General features: G+C 35.8%; 3 protein-coding genes across 6 annotated transcripts in view; 1 reads left to right on the forward strand and 2 right to left on the reverse strand.

The window, feature by feature from the left end:
- The window catches only part of EOGT (EGF domain specific O-linked N-acetylglucosamine transferase), a 33,647-nt gene extending 31,044 nt beyond the window's left edge, over positions 1-2,603 (reverse strand). For 2 of the 4 annotated variants that reach the window (XM_074313255.1, XM_074313254.1), the window contains exons 1-2: positions 2,480-2,603; positions 868-923 (exon numbers count right to left, since the gene is read on the reverse strand). The gene's annotated coding sequence lies outside the window, so the exon portion shown is untranslated. Of the gene's footprint in view, positions 1-867; positions 924-1,512; positions 1,535-1,561; positions 1,585-2,479 lie in introns of those variants that run through there. The other 2 variants (XM_074313253.1, XM_074313252.1) reach the window with 2 other exon arrangements.
- Positions 1,948-3,816, forward strand: LOC141567244 (uncharacterized). The gene is made up of 2 exons (XM_074313256.1): positions 1,948-2,808; positions 3,585-3,816. The coding sequence occupies exons 1-2, from the start codon at positions 2,081-2,083 to the stop codon at positions 3,688-3,690; spliced, it is 834 nt and encodes a 277-aa protein (XP_074169357.1). The 5' UTR covers positions 1,948-2,080; the 3' UTR covers positions 3,691-3,816.
- A 6,220-nt stretch (positions 3,817-10,036) lies between these two features.
- The window catches only part of TMF1 (TATA element modulatory factor 1), a 29,655-nt gene continuing 18,389 nt past the window's right edge, over positions 10,037-21,302 (reverse strand). The window contains exons 11-17 of the mRNA XM_019711727.2: positions 16,912-17,104; positions 16,006-16,075; positions 15,683-15,775; positions 14,674-14,775; positions 14,235-14,387; positions 12,616-12,741; positions 10,037-11,861 (exon numbers count right to left, since the gene is read on the reverse strand). Coding sequence (XP_019567286.2) covers positions 11,718-11,861; positions 12,616-12,741; positions 14,235-14,387; positions 14,674-14,775; positions 15,683-15,775; positions 16,006-16,075; positions 16,912-17,104 — 881 coding nt within the window. The 3' untranslated portion in view covers positions 10,037-11,717. The remainder of the gene's footprint in view (positions 11,862-12,615; positions 12,742-14,234; positions 14,388-14,673; positions 14,776-15,682; positions 15,776-16,005; positions 16,076-16,911; positions 17,105-21,302) is intronic.

The raw sequence follows: 21,302 nt of genomic DNA on the forward strand, positions 1-21,302 counted from the left end.
ATGAGGAGCAGGGGAAACATGCCAGGGAGACAGAAAAAGTGCAGTGGTTCTGAGCAAGTGTGCATCTGCTGAATAAAAACTAATAATCACAATCAATATGTGAGTATATACTATGTGCCAGGTAGTCTTCTAAGTAGCAAAGACACAGCAATAAACATGCAGTCAAGAACTGAACTCCTTGCCCTTGTGAAACTTATATTCTGATGGGTATAATAACAATCTATGATAGCAATAGCTGAGACTTGAAAAACTCCAGAACTGAAATCCAGGCAGTCTGCCTCAGAGACTGGACCCTTAAACTCTCTCTGTCCTGCTTTAAATTGTGAAAAGAGACACTGGTCATGGACCTGACTGTATTTCTGCTATATAGCATAGACAATAATCATGCTATTCTTGGTTCATTTTAGTGGTATCATTTTTCTATTAAAAAAAAAAGAAAAAAAAGATGTTCTTTCCACAAGGTGATAGAGCCAGCTTACACATTAGCTGCTCCCCAGCAAGGTCTGCTGTCACTGGGGCATACTGGAACACCCAGCTTTCAAAAGCAGTCTTCACTATGGGCGAAAATGATGGGGCTTTCAGACTGCTATGTTCCATCAGGCCTCAAGTTTCAAAGCCAACAGAGCATAACTGGACAGTGGGGACACCGAGAAGAAATCCTTTTCCGTCTGGAGTGGTAAATATAGTGGTTTTATTTGTTTGTTTGTTTGTTTGTTTTGCTTTAGGTGTATCTAAAGAGTATATTGTTATCTGTTGTAAAGGTGAGCTGAAGTTTTGGTTAGGACTTTTACCAGTGAGTAGATAGCAATTTTACAAAATTAAAAATACATGTTCATAGTCACAGTGTGTTATAATTAAAACATTTACCTCTTTAATCCTCAGAACAACCCAGAAGCTGTCGTGCTGTTTCAGGTATATAAAACCTGTCAGAAATGAAATATATTACCTTAAAAAGATGCTAAAGTAGACTTTACCACCCAGGTGATATTTTGAATTAAAGGAAATATTAAGAGACAAAATAATTTAGTGAGCTAACCACTAAGTAGAAGGCCTGGCTGGTGGTGCTCTTTGCCTTGATGAATGCCATAGCTAACAGCAAAGTTACAGGGACCACTTCAACACAGTAACTTAGACCAGATTCTCATGGTGGGCAGGGAGCAGACGGCCGTCTTTATCCAGGCATCAGCTGGGACAGTAGGATAAAACATTCCTAGGAGCAAACGATTTGCTGGGTTCTCACCACAGTGCTAGTCCTCACTGAATCACACTGCTGCCTGAGCCTCACGGTTCAATTGGCAGGACACAGGATGTCCTATTCCTTGACTCACCCTTCCCAGTAACAAAGTCATTGTTATGACCCAGTCCTCCCCTATGGTTATCCAAGTCCATTGTCCGGGACTGAGCTCTAGCCATCACAACTAAACCCACGATGCATGGAGGAGGAGTAAGGCTTAGGTCATGGGAAAAACCTAGACTCAGATCAGAAACCTGGTTTTTGCAGAGGGCACGCACCCACTTGCATAAGCTAGCAGAGGGTGGCTGCTGGTGCATGAAAACACACCCTCAAGCCTGGCAGAAAGCCTTTCTGTGCTGAGTCCTGTTGCAAGGCCTCCCAGGGAAGGGTGGGGGCACTTCTCCAGCCGATGGGAGCTTTAGCAGCTGAGCTACTTTTTCCTTCAGCACAAAGCAGCTGGCTCCCTCCACTTCTGGATCCCTTGACTGGATTTCCAGAGGCCTAAAAGCGGGGAGGAGAAAAGGGGAAAGCCCGAAAGATGATGAGGTGAAACGCAGAGGCTGACAGGGACCACAGTGGCTGGGATGCGGCAATGCTCTGTGACAGAGCTTGGAAAAGATTAAAGAAGGCGGTGGACAAATGAAAAGCTAAACTCAACTGAGCCTCACAATGACTCCTAAATTGCTCGCCCCCACTGTGCCAGAAGCCTCGCGGTCGGTACAAGGCAGGGGGTGAGAAAGGGTTTGACCAATTGGGATGCCCAGGTGGAGGTCCAGCTTCCTGCTATAGCTTCAGTTGGGGAACCAGGGCTGCGGAGTCAGCTGGGAAAACCCTTCCACCGCCACCATGGCGCGTTCGGGTTCTCCACCCGGGACACCTCTGGGGGCTGCTCTGGGGACCGCCCACCACCCTACATCGCACCCCTCACTCCTACGCCTCTGGTCCCCGTTGTGCCTCGAGGGGTCTAGGGGAGCGCCTCCGCCCCGGCCGGGGAAACCGTCAGCGCGGCGCGGTCCGGGAACCCCGCATCCTGCCCGCTATAGGCGCGGTGAAGAGGCCGAGCGCCCGGGGCCGGGAGGGCCGGCGCGGGCCCGCTGGCGAGGGGAGAGAGGCGGCGGCCCGCCGGCGAGCCGCGCGGGGAACGGGCAGGAGCGCCCACCGCGCACGCGGGCGAAAGAGGCGCGCGCAGCCCGGCGGCCGGGGACGGGCGCGGGAAGGCTTCGCAAATCCCGGGGCGAGTCTCACCTGGAGCCGGGAAGTCAGGGCCACGGAGGAGGAGGAGACGGCCGCTGCTCGGGGGAGGGAGTCGTCATAACCGGCCACTGCCGCTCACCGGAAACCTCGGGCGCCAGAGTCTGCGCGGGGAGGCGGGCCCGCGCCCGCGGAGGGGGGGCCGGAGCAGGAGCCGGGAGCGGGGAGCGGCGCCCGGCGGGGCGCGAGGGGCTGGGGGCGCGGCTGCCTCCCGGCGCTCGGCGGCCAGGTGGCGGTGAGAGCGCCGAGCCCGCCGCCTCAGCGCTGCTGGAGAGAAGCTCGGGCGAAGACGATAAGGCGCTTACAGGACCTAGGATAGGATGGTAGCGAGCCCGACTCTCCTTTATTCTGATTGCGCGGCACTGAGGTGGATTTTTACAGTTTTCTTAATTAGGGCAGAAGTTGCCGCCCTAACTTTCAAGTTCGGGGCACTTTCTGGTGGTGAGGATTCTTTGGCGTCCTCGCACATTATATAGTAGTATACTTGCCTCTCTCCTTACCTATCCCAAACTCACCAAGTTCAAAGGCTATTACTCTGTGCTGTTTAATTTTCATTATTTTATTATTTTATAATTATTTGGATTGTAATTGTTTATTTTTATTATTTTATCATATTTATTTGAACGCCCATCTCCCACACTGTCTTCTCTTGGCATCTTAGGTACTAGCGTGCTTTCTAGTCTAGAGCTGATCATTAAATGCTGATTCAACTTGAACTGATTATATGAAGGTTGTACCATCAAAATAAACTATGCTCACATGAAGTCACCAGTATGAAGTCATATGATCATAAGGAAACACAGCAGTTCATTTCCAAAGGTTTACATGCTTTAGAAATAATTTTTAGATGCTATTATGAGAATTGCTTACAAGTTCCATTAGTAACCTGTTATATGGATCTTTTTTCAAATAACGCAAAAACATTGGTATTTGACATGTGCCAGTCATTATTCTAAAGCACTTCACAGTATTAACCGTTTGTTCTTTATGTAGAAGGCTTTGCCACTAAGGGAACTACTGCTCTATTATTTCATACTGTGCTCACCCTATACCAATAATGACAGTAATTTTTTTCTCTGCTTTTTTTTCTTTTTAACAGGACTTTATTGGGGAACAGTGTGTATTTCCAGGCCTTTTTTTTTCCAAGTCAAGTTGTTGTCCTTTCAATCTTAGTTGTGGAGGGTGCAGCTCAGCTCCAGGTCTAGTTGCCGGTACTAGTAGCAGGGGGTGCAGCCCACCATCCCTGGCTCCAACCAACTGAGCCATCCGGGAGCTCAGCGGCAGCTCAGCTCAAGGTGCCTTGTTTAATCTTAGTTGCAGGGGCGGGGCCCACCATCCCTTGCGTGACTTGAGGAGCTCAACAGGCAACCTTGTGGTTGAGAGCCCACTGGGCCATGTGGGAATCCAACCGGCAGCCTTCAGAGTTAGGAGCATGGAGCTCTAACTGCCTGAGCCACCAGGGCCGGCCCTTTCTATGCTTTTCTCAGCTTACTTGTCACCATCCTATTTTTGTCATGTACAGGAAATGTAGCTTTCCTGTTAGCTAATTCAAAATGAATCTTAGTCTTTTAAAATAAATGTTTTGAAAAGCTGTTTTGCCTCTGAGTGATGCATATGTTTATGTGTGTGTGTGTGTGTGTGTGTGTGTGTGTGTGTGTGGAGATTTATAATATGTAAAATATATATATTATAAAAAACAATACATGAGAAAGACTTATAAAAATAGGTTAGTCTCATTGTAAGGACATACAAGCCAATTAAATTGATGTGACATGTACATGGTACTATTTTAAATGGCTACACATTAAGTTGAGGTCATTTGGACTTAGAGGAAACAAGACAGAGCTTCTGTTTTACTGCAACAGCCATTCTCAACACAGAATTTGCCCCTCAAAAATATCAGTCAATATTAAAATTCAATTTTAAACTTTCTTCATATCGACATTACAATAAACTCACATCTATTAATAAGAGACTGATTGAATAAACTATGGTATATCCACACAGTGTAGAACTATGCAGGTATACACTGCAGTGTATAGATTGAGGAATATCTCTATACACTGCAGTATTCTCTATACAACACAGTATTCAATGGAAAAACAAGGTGGAAAAAGGATGTGTAAAATGCTATCATTTATCTATGAAAGGGAATATATATATGTATGTATATGTTAATGTATATCTTCTTGTATATACATTATATAGATATGACTTTAGAATCACATAAATATTTTATGTTATAAAACAATTAAATTTTAAAAAAATAATCCTTGGTCATTGAAAGTAAAATGAAACTAATGAATCTAAATGCTATGATGTTGTGGCATACCACAACAGAAGAACTCTCCCAAGTGATTTAGAAACATAGTTCCCTCAGGACTAAAAGAATTACAAAAAAAAAAATCATAAACTGTTTTCAGTAGGCAAATTGAAGGTGGCAATGTGGGTTGGGATAAACCACATTGGAGTGGTTAAGATGGTATCTTTGAGGCTGAAACTTATGACATGCAATATAGACATAAGCCTGGGGAGGTTTCATAAATACCCTGTAGTTCTAAATCTGAATTAGAGGTACCAATATGAATTAACAATATATTTTATCTTTAAAAACAAATCTCTCCTCCATCATCCATTGAAAGGCCTAAAAACAACCAGCTTTGTAGCAATATCAGCATAAGAAACATCCAAACCTGTGGAGAATTTTTATGAGTTTATTTTGTCAAAAACTGATGATTGCCGGGAAGCAAGATCTCAAATGCTCCTGAGAATAAGAATTTGCAGTTTCTTTTATGCATTTGGAATTTAGGAAGGAATTTAAGCAAGGTTACATAAAGGTGGGAAGTAGTAAGGCAGGGATTCAATTATAGGATAGTTAACAAGGTTATGTGCTCTCTGCTTACGCCTTTGAGGGGCATTACTTTGAGTGGTTATGCCTTTGAGGGGTATTCCTTCTGGCATTTCAAAGGTGTGTTAACCCAGATTCTCAAGAACAGTGGACAGGGCTTGCTTAAAAACCTCTCCTCACTAAAGAACTTACAGACCTGGGGTGTGACTACCCACATGACCTGCCCAGTTAGGAATTTATGATTTCTTACAGCACCCTTTTCCGTCCATAGCAACAGCTGTCCTTGCACCCAGACTGTGATTGCTACAAACCATTTCCCATTAAAAGGAACAGGACTCCATAGAAACATGGGTAGTCTTGGGTCTGGGGCAGCAAATGAACAAGATGAACCTGAAACATGTTACATGAGGAAGCAGGGCAGCAAACAAAGGCTATGAAGGTCATATCAGAAAGACTCAGGAACCAATTTGAAAAGGCTCCCTCTGGCCAAAGATAATTTCAAGCATCAATAAAGGTAACTATAATGGATTCAAACACAAATATGTTTTAAGTATTATACTCAAAGAGATTCAACAAATCTACCAAATACACAAGCCAAAAACCTCATTGTTTATCTTTGATGATAGAAGGGAACCCACTCTTACTGTGAAAACTGATAAAAGTATCAATTATATTAATATTTATCCTCTTTCCTATATAAATTACAATGGAAGTAACCAAATTGATGAAATAGTTACTTTTTACAGGAATATTCCATACTCAAATATGATAATTGAAACATGTCTGAAATTTGCTTCAAAATAATCAGTGTGGGTTGAGAGGCACAAGTATGAACGAAACAAAATGGGCCATGAACTGTTGAATAGTGGTAAAGAGTGTATGTGGATGAGTATATGGGGATTCATAATTTATTCTTTTGTGTAAATTTCAAGTTTTGTATAATCACAATTTGTACATTGTATTACAAGTTTGCTAAACGTAAGTTTGCTGCTCTTATATTGACATTTTGGATAGCTCATAAAAGGTGATGGCAAAATGCTGAACTATCAGCAGAATATCGTTTACTCGTTCTGATATATCCAGCTTTTTAAACCATAATTTGAAGATATTAAAGTTTTAAGCAATAAATTTTTACTAAAGTTGATGTTATGCTACAGTTGATCTATATGCTTATGATTTTACAGAAAACAAGAGAAGCAGCACTGTATAATCGTTCAGAGCGTGGACTCTGGAGCCAAACTGTACAAATCAGAATCCCAGCTTTGCCATTTACTTGCCATGTGACCTTGAGCAAGTTACTCAACCTTTCTTCATTTTAAAAATGGAGATGATAATGGTATCCACTTCAAAATGTTGAAGTGCAGGTATACAAGCCCTTTTCCCAAATCCTTGGGACCATATGTGTTCCTGATTTTTTTTTTAACAGAGTATGTACACTCTTTATATCTGACACCCTAAATGTGTCCTGGGTCAGCACTCCATAATCTCAAGCAATATTTCTGCAGCAAAATGTATGCGTATTCACACTGAGAAAAGCCTATAAGTAACCCCATGTCAGTGTAGGTCATGCTTTACTACCAAAGCAGATTTGACAGCAAACTTATTAAAACTGTTTGTTTTCAGAGCTTTCTAGATTTCAGAACAGTAGATAATAGCCTATGATCTTATATAATTGAATTCCTTAAATGGTAACTAAGTAAGCACTGTGTTTCCTATTAACATGACCACAGATGGTTAAATATGTATTTAAAAAAAATTAAGATTGTAATTTCAAGACAAATGGGCATGGTGTTGTATAAAACTGAAAACACCTCTATCTACCATTCTCTGCCCAAAAGCGAAAAGTTTAATGCCAAGCAAACAGAAAAGCCTCCCATTACCTCTGTCAGCATAAGAACATTCAAACCTATAGAAAAATATTGTAAGAGTTCATTAGAGTATATTAGAGCCAAACTGAGGCTCGCCCAGAAGCATGAGCTCAATGAACTGAGTAAATGGCAGTTTTGCAGTTCATTTTATACATTTAGAATCCAAGGAGAAATGCAAAGGTGGTTAAATGAAATCCACTGGTGGTAGATTAAGGGGTAGGAGAAATCAAAGTGGGGTGGGTACAATCTCCGGAATTGGATAAAGCAAAATGCAGAGAGACAGACTTCTTTAACATTGGTGGGTGCAGGACAGTTAACAATTACCATTCACAGTAAATAGAGATGTTATTCAGGCAACAGGATAGAGTTTAGGTGCTGTTCCTGTGAGGGGCTGGAGAAGAGTCCTCGGGCATTTTAAAGGTATGTTAACCTAGATGCACAAGTACAACGGATACTTAGCAGAATACTCTCAAGATCCATCCATGTTGTCACAAATGGTTATTTTTTATGGTGAGTAGTATCCCATTGTATACATGTACAACATCTTTTTTAATCATCTGTCAAAGGACACTTAAGTTGTTTCCATGTCTTGGCTATTGTGAATAATGCTACAGTGAACACAGGGGTACATATGTCTTTATGAATAAGTGTTTTCAAATTTTTTGGGTAGATACTCAGAAGGATTGCTGGGTTATATGGTAATTATATTGTTTTATTTTTTGAGGAACGTCCATACTGTTTTCAAAAGAGACTGCACCAATTTCCATTCCAACCAGCAGTGTACGAGGCTTCTCTTTTCTCCACAGCCTCTTCAAAACTTATTTCTTGCCTTATTGATAGTAGCCATTCTAACAGCTATACGGTGGTATCTCATTGTGGTTTTGATTTACATTTCCCTTATAGCTAGTAATATTTCACTCACGTGGGATATAAAACAGAAAGCAACAAATGAACAAACTCATACATAACAGTATAGTGGTTACCAGACAGGAAGAGGGTGGGGGTAAAATGAAGAGGGTAAAGGGGGTCAAATACATAGTGACAGGAGGCTACAATGAAATATATAACGTATTAGAGTTATACACCAGAAACTTGTGTTATTAACCAATATTACCCCAATAAATTTAATTAAAAAGAAAAGAACAATGGACAGGGCTCGCTTAAGGCAAAGATAAACCTTTTACTAAGAATGTTATAGGCCTGGGGAATGACCTACCCACCATGACCTACCCAGTTAGGATTTGTAATCAGATCACCCTATGAGGTTACTTTCGGTCACTGGGATTGTCAGGCCTGCCAAGTAGTCTGCGGAGCTTGTCAGATTTTCTACATAGCCCTTTTTTCATTCACACCTCTTACGTTCTTAGTATTATTTGAGGATTCTAAAATTAAATTTAGCTTACTAGTGAGTGGGGCAGTACGGTGAATAAATTCTGGACAGCACTAAGAGTAAATTCTCTGAGTCACAGTTGTGGATTACTGAAGCATTTCGGTTTTTGTGTTTTTTTTTAAAAGTACTTAAGTATTTTAGTAGAGTATCTTCATATCGTTTCAGATTTTAAAAAGCCACAAATCATCCTTACAGTAATTTCCAGTTAATTATAATAAGCAGATCTTAAAATTGTGTTTTCCAAAAATACATCTGCATTAGAAAAACTGGTTTAATACTAATAATAATATTTATAATTCATAAAAAATTTGGGCTTATCCTCATTTTCTTAAAATATGAATTCTAAAGTTATACAAGTTATATTATCTTCATAAAACAATACTATCTCCATTCACTGGTATTGACTTTAAATTGTTAAAAATGAAATACATTACTACTATTTTTAAATCTTTATTCAAATCAGATCCATGCTTATTATTTACATTACCTTTTATTTAGAATTGAAATATTTATAATATCAATGTGTAGTTTAAATCAGACTTTCAGCCCTTCACAAAATATAGTTATAGTTTAAAACTGAATAAGGAAAATTAGAATTTTTAAATGAAAAAAATTATGACACTCTAGAACAAATGTATACATACTAAACATAAACAGTAGCAAAACAAGATAAAATACCTACAGTCATTTTCTTTTTTCTTGTGGCTACTTTCTAAATACTATAAATCATATACTTTTAATAAGCATTTGAATAAAATTTTCAATTAATAAATCAAATGCCAATTGAGGGATCACAAGAAAATATTTTTCCTGAACATTCTTTTCACTTACTTAACTACAAAAATTAATGTTTCCCTAGGTCAGAAATTATCCATATTTAGACTATCTTAAACCACAATATAGATACATTTGATACATTCCCATATGCTAAAACACTGTAAAGCTGGAAGTTCCAAAAAAGAGGCAAAGAAAAGAAAGAAATGGAGGTCTCAATTTAGTTTCCCAACAGTTACAAGGATGTTTATCATCAGTGCTTCGATGTTTATACATAAAACAATGTTCATACCTCTTGTTCTTTTTTCATATTCTTGAAAGTGTTGATTTATAGTACCTTTGTTTTCTTTCAAGAATGAGAACATCAAACTGCAAACTATTCTTTTATGCATTACAATGTAAACAATTTACTAGAATATGGAGAAGTTTTAAAGACAAAGCAAAATACAGCAACCAATGTTTAATATGTATTCTGTTACTTAGTGGAGTTTTTTAAGAAATTGATTCAGTACACTTCTCAACTTATAAATGTATTGAGAGATCTAAGTCTATATAGTAAGATAAGATCAGTATGAATATCAGCTATTAATTTGTGGATAAAGAACAACATATGGTATATACAGCCAGAGACTAAATGAGCTGCTTGCCATTTTTAAATAAATTGAAAACACTTTAAAGTTTTAAGTTGAATTGATTTTATTAATGTTAATAAGGATTAAGAGAAGAGAATGTTTAATATTATGGAATTGTAAAGTATAGGAGCTTTATTGCAATCTTTTCTCCACAACTAAAGGTTTTTTTCTTACTAATGGATATTTTAAAAGAACAGTTTCATAATTCCTAAACTTCTAGTTTCAAACACTTGACAGAATTTTGCAACCTAAGTTTCCTAAATTGTCTAATTCTGTACATTTCTTATTGCTATCAGTCTTGTCATTCCCCGTCAGCCCCTGAATACTAAAAAAATAAGATGACAAAAAGCTGTTACCCTGATTTTTAATCACTAAAATACAGAAAATTAATTTTTTGAATTTGGCTTACACTGAAAGAATATTATTAATGCTACACATCAGAGATCCAGTGACAGAAATACTGTATGGAATACAAAAAGAACAAAAATGAGGTTACTTGAATTGCCCTGAAAAGCATTTCAATTCTTCAAATGGCTTACTTATAGGTACATTCTGAAGTTCTAGTGTTTAAAATTTAACTAAAAATTAAATGAGAGTGTTTATTTGCAAGTAAAGGCAGCTAAATGACTTTCAGTGATAACACGTTTTATAATATTTCACTAATCTAAAATACAGCCGGGTTAAGTTTTGAACAAAATAACATTTGGAAAAAGGCATAGCTATTTTTTAACGCTATTCTGCCCCATTTTTGTGTTTAAAGGTTCAAGAAAAAAATAAAATGATAAATTACACAGAACTGCAAATGCCAAATTTAAATTAAATCCTACAATTTCTCAATTTTGTTATGAATTTTCTGCAATATCAAACATTCATTTTTAATGTGCCAAAAATAAGGCTTTACAAAATATGAATTAATTTTCAGAGAGAATTATGTTAATAATTTTATTACTTTGACTCATTTTATAGGGTGATAAAAAAAATCACTTGTTACTAATACCATCACAAAATCATTATAAGTAAATTTTTTCCATTATCCAATCATACCTAGATAACTTTGAATATCTACAGCTCCAGATAAGTTAAATAAAATTTATATAGACTTAATTGTGGAATGTGGGTGAAATAAATGTTCAGACCACAAAAATTTTTTAATTTAAATTATTCACCCTTTAAATTTCAGTGTCAGTGTGACTTCTAGTTTAAAAGAAAAGAATTAGTTCAAAATTTCACAACCGGAAATTTAGTAACTTTTTTTTTACTTGAACACTTATTGTCCATTTTCATGAGTAGTAATTAGAAATGTTGAAGATTTAAGTGTGAAAAATTCCAAAGTTTCAATATGTTAATATCATTCATTAAATGTTCTCAATATATACAAACACATATAAATTATAAATACAAGTATTTATCTGTAATACAACATATGAACACCATTCTCCTTCCCTAACCATATTGACATAAGGATAAAATAATAAATCTCTTTGCTATTCTAGGGGGAAAAAAATGCTTTAAAAAATAAATTTTTAAAGAGTTTCAAAAATAAAATTCAAATATTGCACAAAATAATTTAACTGCAAATATTACTATATACAATAACCTTTTTCAATTTTTTAATCTACAGTAAATTCTACTTTTTAATTTTGTAAGAGAATTTATTGAAAGTCTGAATTTAGCTATTAAATGTTTACATTCAGTTTGATGGGATTGTAATTTTCAGAAGTTAACTGAGCCTTTGTCTTAAAAGTTCATCTATTTGAGTCTTATACATATTTTTTACATCTTCAAGATCTAATCGAAGTTCTTCTGCCTCTTCTGCTTTTTCTCCATACATCTGGAGAATCGTGTTGTATCTTTGATCCAAATCCTACAAAATATATTTGTTTACAATTTGTAAAATAATTGTACAGAATATCTTGATTATATTTATATTATGAATCACCAATAAACACATTACAATCTAAATAAAAGTATATAGCCAGCTCTTATAAAAATTAAACTCACACTCCAGTCTGTTGCAATAAATAGCAAGTAAAAGAATTAAAAACAAAAACAAAAAAAACACACAAAATACCTCAAGCCAAATGGCTATCAATTTTACCATACCTCTCCACTAAATCTGTAGTTTCCCCCAAAATAGCTTAATCAATGTTTTTTCCCATTAATTTACGCACATTTGATGAAATTTTAGTCTCTTTGGTTCACTGTGGTTTAAGAATTACCTGGCATTTAGCCAATATGAAAAAGAAAAAAGAAAATTCTCATATATGGCTTAACAGTGACTACTAATACCATATATGCTAATTGTGATACATATAATGTCAATGAAAAAATAGCACTAAGATCATACAAAAGTGCAGTATTATAAATGAACCTTGGCCAAATAAAAGCTAGTTATTTTCCTATATGGGATTAAACATGATTATGAAAAATAGTTTGAAGATATAATGTGACAGGAAAGATACAAGATTCACCTTTAAAGTTCTTTACTCAAATACTAATACTCTGATTTTCAAAGAAATCATTAACATATATATGCATTTTATATAAACTAACTATATGAGATATAATGTAACTGGATTAAAATATCTTAGATTCATCCTTAAGTGAAGAATACTTACTCTTAGCTGAGTTCGAAGTTTGGGTATCTCCTTCACTTTCTCTTCAAGTTCATCATTTTGATTTGTTAACTTAACTAGCTCTTCAGCCATTATCGAGCGTGTTTTTTCTAGATTGCCAATTTCTAGCTGAGGAACATTACCAGAAAGTAATTCAAACAAAATATATATCTTGCTTAATGCTCCCACTAATATAAATATATCTAGCATGTTATTTTTTAAGAAATAGATACATCAACATGACGTAGATCTTCCTTAAGAAAAAGGAAATAGTGGCAAAAAAAAAGGAGTTCCAACTTTCCTGAGATATTTACACTTACAGGGTTTACTACTAACCGATTTACAGGGTTTACTTCCGTGTTTCCCCGAAAATAAGACCTAGCTGGACAATCAACTCTAATGTGTCTTTTGGAGCAAAAATTAAAATAAGACTAAAATAAGACTAAGTCTTATTTTACTGTAAGACCGGGTATGATATGATATAATATAAATATAAAACACCAGGTCTTATACATAGTATAAGACCAGGTCGTATAGTATAGTATCAGTATAGTATAATAATAATATAATATAATATAATGTAATGTAATATTGGGTCTTATATTAATTTTTACTCCAAAAGTCTCATTAGAGCTGATTATCCAGCTAGGTCTTATTTTCGGGGAAACATGGCATGAAAGAGAAATTAAAAACTAAAGGAAATCCAATCATCTGTTTGAAATACACAACCCTGTATTTTTCTCTAAGGAAGTAGCATGTATTTCAGTTAGTCTAAATTAGTATGAAAACCCAGAGAAATAAAAACATCATTTAATTTAGCTTCAAATGTGTAGATCAGATTGATAAACTATCGTGACTACCGAATAAATTAATCTGGGCCCTCGTACCAGGCTACATACACATAACAAGTATTAAGATTATTCTGATCTATATTTCCCAATTCAAGAACGTCTTCTTTAATAGAGTAATTAATATTTTCAACTCACTGAAGTCATACAATGGGAACAGAAAAGTTTTACTTTTGAGTGTATCAAGTTTAACAATGAAAACAGGTAAAACGTTTAATATTTCTCACTACATTGTTTTTAAAAAGACAAAATGGGAGGCTGCTCCCTCCCACTCTGGATGTTTCCTTCCAGGTGACAGTATTACAGTTCTAACCTGTCTCATCACCTCTGCACTCCTAACAGGGGAGTTGGAGCAACTTATCTGTGTAAGTGGTAAATCTGGGAAGCGTAATGTGTATGCTCAGCCCAGTGACTTCCCTTTCGGAATGTTTGGAAAAGCTGCCTGCAAAGATCTCTCTGCTCCTAGCAGCCTGTAAGTCTTACCCAGGCAGACTGCAGCATATGGGGGCCTACTCCAGCCCAGCATTTCCTGGGACAGAGTTAAGTAGTCTCCCTGATTCTGGTGCAATCAGTTAGCAGGCTCATTTGGCTCTTATTCTTGGCTAATGTCTCCCAACTAGCCTTCATCATTAATATATGGAATATATTTGGGGCTTCACATGCCATTATTTGATTTATTTCTCAATGTGCTCAGAGTTCAGGTGGATCTAAAGAGTGTTTCTTATTGGGCATCACAACTTCATTTACTTACAGCATATTTAATTTTTCCAATACCTGTAAATGAGTAATTTCTCCTTCCCTTAGTTTTAGCTGAGACTGTAGATTTTCAATAATACTCGATCCTGCTCCCATCCTTACGGCATCATAAAGATTGTTTCCATTTGCTGATACAGACATTGGCCCAAATGAGTAATCATGAGGCTCATCCTATTTAATTAAAGAAAACACATAGTTATTTAGTTATTATAGATTGTGTTCCATTACAAGGTATAAACAAAATGATTCTATCCATTCTTGCTTTAAAATGTCTATGATTTTCTCAAAGGTAGAAAATCATCTATATTTCCTCAGGGCAATTAGTACTCCTTCACAAATACTCGGATGAATTGCCTATGGCATGGCAAGGTCTTGGTGATAGGCAAATGCTATTTGCATATTCCCTTTATCATTATTCAGTTTAAGCACTAAGTACATGTATGAAATAAAACATCACCTGAGACAGAAAAGATGTTTGTAGCCCTGCCATCTCAACTCCACTCACTGAACTCGAGCGTGACATTGTGGGAGTGCTAGAAACAGAAAATGGCTTCCGTTCCTTAAGGAGTAAGAAAAAAATTCAGTTCAGATTAAAGAGTAGAATGATAAATAAAACAAAGCAAGAAACTTTTCTAGAATGAATGACAACAAAGACTCATTCTACTTTTCTCATAAAATGTTATCTCATAAAAAGATATAATTTCTGAACTCTTATCCAAAGCACAATATTTAGTAATTTAAAAGTATAGATAGCCTTGGTCAAATCATCTCAGGATCCATGTATATAGTACCAACATAATTTGGTTTATTTTTAATGAAATGAGAATGTTCTTGTTGAAACAATTATATGAACTGCTTCATATTCTATAACATAATACCAATTAAAATCTATTTCTTTAGAGTAAGATTACTAATGAGTCTCACAAACCATAGTGTTTCTGGCTTATCCATCATTTAAAAAAATTTTTTTTTATTATTCAAAATAAATTCAAACAGTAATTTCAATGTCCATATTGGTAGTTTTAATATATGATGCTAACTACTGAGTATACTCCAATCCTTTAAATATAGGAAACTCACTTTAGAAAAATTACCAGAAAGAAAGTGAAGAACCAGTTTTACTCCCAAAGTGCCTATGGGCCAAATGAGGCGAACCAATTTCAATGAGAGCATGACATTAATTTAAAAAGAAGTTTTGTAATTCAAACCCTAGAAATCACAGATTTCTTTGTATACACTCAAATTACTTTGGATCTATCTGAGATGGATACTGATTACACTACTAGAATGAATCACTCTACGGATTTGAGACATTACAAATGGTACTTATAAATGAAATTTATAAATAAATTATAATATAAATAAATAAAATAAAGTATAAATAAAATTACAAAACAATCAAAGATTAATAACAACAGCTACGAACTGGTTACACCAAAAACAAAATAAAAGGCAAAATTCAATACCTTTTCTTTTATTGTTTCTTGAGTAAAAATTGCTTTCTTCCTTTCTTGTTCAACTTTCATTTTCTCCATTTCTAACTGACTACTCAACAGTGTCTAATGGAGAGAGATACAGTTAGATAATTCCTGTAATACTAAACCACCATCATAAGTCAATCTCAGAGTTAGGAGCATAAAGTATTATATATACTCCTATTTGTTTTACTACAAAAAATCAAGTTCCAAAAGCAATAACCTCACCATTTCATCTTGTCATCTCATTAGTTCATTCCTCAACCATTCTCTAATGGAAGACCTAAGAGGTGAGCAAACACTGACAGACATACCTTTTCTTTTCTTGTCTCTTCAAGTGTTCTTACATATTCATCTTTTAGGTTTTCTAATTCAACCTGGTACCTATTAAGCCAGAGGGAATGAAACAAAACAAAAAAGATGATAGTATAGACTATTAAAATCTCACTACTTTATTAACTCCAGTTACATATTTAGTAGTCATTTTTATTATCAGCCTGATTTTCCAACTGTTCTCCCAATGACTGGGGTTTTACTCAGAAGCCAAACTATTTACTTTTGTGCATTTTATTTATTGGTGTTTTGGGTTAAGACTTCATTTGAAAAGAGACTTTCTAAAAAGAATTTTGAATACAACCATCGTATAATAGGTTCAGATTCCACAAAAGCTTGTTATGGGGTTCTATGAAAATGTTTGCAAAAGTTCAGATATTTTACTTTATACATCATTTTTACTTGATTACTCTTTTACAAGTAAAATTTCCAAGGAAATTTTACTCAAGAGGGTAAAAACACACTAATCACAGCCCTGATATAGTTTCAGATAGATGGATTTTATAGCCTGTATTTCCAAAGAACCAGAACATTTATTTAGAAAGATTAGAACACTGCTAACACCCTTTTAATATAAAAATAACTCCAATGAGTGATCTCAAACTATTTTGTGGTTGCAGACTTATTTTTAAAAAGTCTGATTAAAACAATAAATCCTTTCCCTAGAAAATACAAATACATACAGATCATGCCACATAATTTCAAAAACACGTGAGGTTCAATAAATCCCAGTACTGTCGTGCTATAATATTCCATTACTAATGACTCTGACTTTAAACGCTGAAAGTATATATTTTTAGTTCTCTTTAGTGCTATGAAGCTAAAAATGAACAGCATGTTTTTAAATGCTTTGAAATGCCAAAATTAACACTCTAGAATATGCTCACCTATTATTTTCATCTTCCAGTTTTCTTAGCCTGTTTTTCTCTGATTCTAGCTGGACCTGAAATCTACTGTTTTCCTGTCTTAAGAGAGAATTCTGTGACTCCATGGAAGACATTTGAATTTTGTTGGCAAGGAGTTCTTCTACAGCCGCACGTTCTCTTTCAACCGCTGATGCCAACAAGGTCTGGGATTCACCTGAATGCAGGATAAAAAAGAAAAATCACATATACATATAACCTAGAGGCCAAGACATCAAGTCAATTCTGACTTCAAACTTTTAGTGATACAAGTAGCCACACTTAAAACTGTAACTACTTATTGTCTAAGGCAGGAATGCCTACACAGACAAAAGAACCAATCTTAATTTGTACCTGCTTTATCATTTTTCCCCAAAATATTTTAATTTTAAAGTGGAGTTATATATTAAAAGAGTAGTGGATCAACAAATGGTGCTGCAGCAATTAGATATCCAAAGGCCAAAAAAAGCCCCTCAAACGAAACTTCACACCATATATGAAAATGGATCATAAAGTTAAGTATAAAACCAAATGTTATGCAAAAAATAGGAGAAATAATCAGGATCTAGGGATGGGAAAGAGTACTTAGGTTTGACACCAAAAGCATGAGCCATGAAAAGAAAAATTGATTATTTCCAGAACAAAAAGGCTGAAGGAGTTCATCACCACCAAACCAGCATTACAAGAAATGACAAAGGAACTTCTTTAAAAAGAAGAAAAATAAAAAATATGAGTAAGAAAGTATCACACAAAAAAATCCTCACTGACAAAGGCAAACACATAATAAAAGCAGTGGGTCGACCAACATTAAAGCTAGTACAAAGGTTAAAAGGCAAAAGTAGGAAGATCATATGTAATTACAACAGTAATTTAAGGGATGCACACACACACACACACACACACACACACACACAAAGTAAATAAACAATGACAAAACATAAATTAGGAGGGGGTGAGTCAAAGTGGTCGTGATTTTAGAATATATTGGAACTCTTAAGGAGCCATCAACTTAAAACAGGCTGCTATAAGCACAGCTTGGTATATATGAGGCACATTGTAACCACAAACCAAAAACCTACAAAAGATACACAAGAAATAAAGAGAAAGAAATCCAAACACAACAGAAAGTCATCAATAAACAAGAGAGCAAGAAAATAAGAGAGAAAAACTCCAAAAACAATCGCTAAAATAGAAATAACTACATACCAATCAATATCACTTTAAATGTAAATGGATTAAATGCTCCAATCAAAAGACCAATGGATAAACAGGTTGAAGAACAACTACTTGGAACTGATGTGTCCTGGAGAAACACACTGTTCCCCAATACACCCCAATTAAAAACAAAACAAAACCCACAAACAAACTTATAAAAATACAGAGAACAAACTGATGCTTGCCAGATAGGAGGCAAGTTGGGGGGGCTGGATAAAAAACGTGAAGGGATTAAAAAATACAAATTGGCAATTACAAAATAGTCATGGAAATGTAAAGTACAGCATAGGGAATAGTAAAGTACACCTTAGGGAATATAATCAATAATATTGTAATAACTGTAGGTGCCAGGTGGGTGCAAGACTTATCGGGGGATCACTTTGTAAGTTATATAAATGTCTAATCACTATGCTGTACATCATAGTAATATAACACTGAATGTCTACTATAATTGAAAATTTTAAAAAAAAAGAATAAAAAGAAAATTGATAAAATGGACTTCTTCAAAATTTTAAACTTTTGTTCTATGTGAACAGGATGAAAAGACAAGCTACAGACTTAGATAAAAATAAATGGAAACCACATTAGCTAAAACTATTATCTAGAATATATAAAGAAGTCTCCAAACTTAACAATGAAAATATAAACAATCCGATTTAAACAATGGCAAAAGACCTAAATAGACATTTCACCAAAGAGAATGTACAAATAGAAAATAAGCACATGAAATGATGTTCAACATCATTAGTCATTAGGGAAATCCATAGCAAAATCCTAATGAGATACCACCATCACCTGTCTGAATAACTAAAAGAAAAAACAGGAGTAACACAAAATGCTGGCCAGGATGTGGAGAGACTGGATTACTCTCATATATGCAGCCACTTTGGAAAACAGTTTGGTTATTTTCTTTAAAAACTAAACATGCAACTACCCAGCAATTGCACACTTGGGTATTTATCCAGAGAAATGAAACCTTATGTTCACACTAAAACTTGTAATGAATGTTTATAGTAGCTTATCTGTACAGACAAAATCTAGAGTCAGCCCACACTTCCTTCATCAGGTAAACAAAACGCGGTACATACATACCTCGAAAAAACACTCAGCAATAAAAAGACTAAATCAATGACACACACAATAACTTGGATGAATCTCCAGGAAATTAAGGTGAGCAAAAAAGCCAACCCCAAATGTCACATATTAACACAGTTCCATTTGTACAGCATTTTGAAATTCCAAAATTTTAGAAATAGAGGACAGATTAATGGTTGCCAAGGGATTTGGGACAGGAAGGGAGGGCCCTGAAGGTGGTTAAGTGTGGTTATAATGATGTGATGTTGAAACTGTTCAATATCTTGACTGTAGTGATGGATACATGAACCCACACAAGTGGCAAAATTGTATAGAATGTAATATACACACAGACACACACACACACAAATGAGTACCAGTAAAACTGGGAAAATCTGAATAAAATAAGTAGACTATCAATGTCAATACCCTGGTCGTGATATCATATTATAATTTTACAAAATGTTAACATTTGGAGATACTGGAGAAAATGTGTATAGGACGACTCTGTATTATTTCTTATAACTGCATGTCAATCTATAATTATCTCAATAAAAATTTTCAATTGCAAAAAAGACTTGTGGATAAGATTGAGATTGAGCCAAGGCAAGAATTTTCATATTTCCTCTTCAAAGTAAACCTAATAATATCTCTATTACACCTTTTATATTCTGTTCCATACTGTACAAGGTGTGATCAAACAATACGGTCAATGTTTAGATAAAAAAATTTATCACAGTGAAAGACACATTGCCATTAATCCCCGTCAAAATACTCCTCCTCGCTTTGAACACACTGATCCCATTGTTCTTGCCACTTTCTGAAGCAGTTCTGGAAGTCCTCTTTCCTGAGTGTCTTTAGTTGTGCTGTCGTTGCTGCCTCGATGTCTTGAGTCATTTTGACTTTGGGGAAGAGCCAGAAGTCACATGGTGACAGATCCAGTGAATAAGGTGGATGAGGATACACTGTAATGTTTTTATTTGACAGAAATTGCCATACCAAAAGTCATGTGTGACATGGAGCGTTGTCATGATGGAGGATGATTTATGGCCCACTTTAAAACACAGCTTCTGTCAACCATAGCTCACACCTGATTGATTGCACTGAACAAGTTGAAACTTGTCACACACTGTTACTAAGGTTCGATGTGCCACTTCCCGTATTGAAGAGTCCTGCTTTTTCATTGGATGGCACTCAGCAGCAGTATTTACCATATTTTTCGATCACAAGAAAGGCTCCATGTCACACATCTCTTCTGGTACTGCAATTTCTGTCAAATAAAAACATTGTGGTGAGTCCTCATCCACCTTATTCATTGGATCTGGCACTGTGTGACTTCTGGCTCTTCCCCAAAGTCAAAATGACCAGGAAAGGTAAACATTTTGAACTGATTCCAGACATCAAGGCAACCACAACACCACAACTAAAGACACTCACTAAAGAGGACTTCCAGAACTGCTTCAGAAAGTGGCAAGAAAAATGGGATAAGTGTGTTCGAAGCGAGGGGGAGTATTTTGAGGAGGATTAATGGCAATTTGTCTTTTACTGTGATAATTTTTTTTATTTAAACATTCACCATATTTTTTTAATCATACCTTGTATCTGTGCTCCTATTAAAAGCATTATAGGGTATGTTTGTCCTATGGCCTTGTCTATATTCTAGCACAGTACCACATATCCCTGAAAGAATGTGGACTACAGTTTAAAACCCAGAAAAATGATGGCTCCTAACTTTCATTTATTGCTAAATAAATATCCATTTCAAAAGGTGTCATTTTCAGATGTCTCACAATTTCATAACAAACTGGTCTCAAAAAGTTGTCAGACATAAAATGACAGACTTAAATTTAATATAAATTAAGCAATACATGAAGGTTCATCCAGTTCAGTGATTTTTTTTAAGTAGGTAAATCTTTTTCTAGAAACCTTACATGGAAATCAAAAACAGACAGGGAACGGAGGCACTACTTCCATTAAAGCATCCTGGAAGGAGCCCAGCACCTTATCTATAGCGCTTATCTCTCACCATGACAGCTAGCCCTAAGACACATCTAAGGATCTACTGAAGAATGTTTGAAACCCACTAT

The sequence above is a fragment of the Rhinolophus sinicus genome, linkage group LG10 (genome assembly GCF_036562045.2).
Source record: "Rhinolophus sinicus isolate RSC01 linkage group LG10, ASM3656204v1, whole genome shotgun sequence".
Lineage (NCBI taxonomy): Eukaryota > Metazoa > Chordata > Mammalia > Chiroptera > Rhinolophidae > Rhinolophus > Rhinolophus sinicus.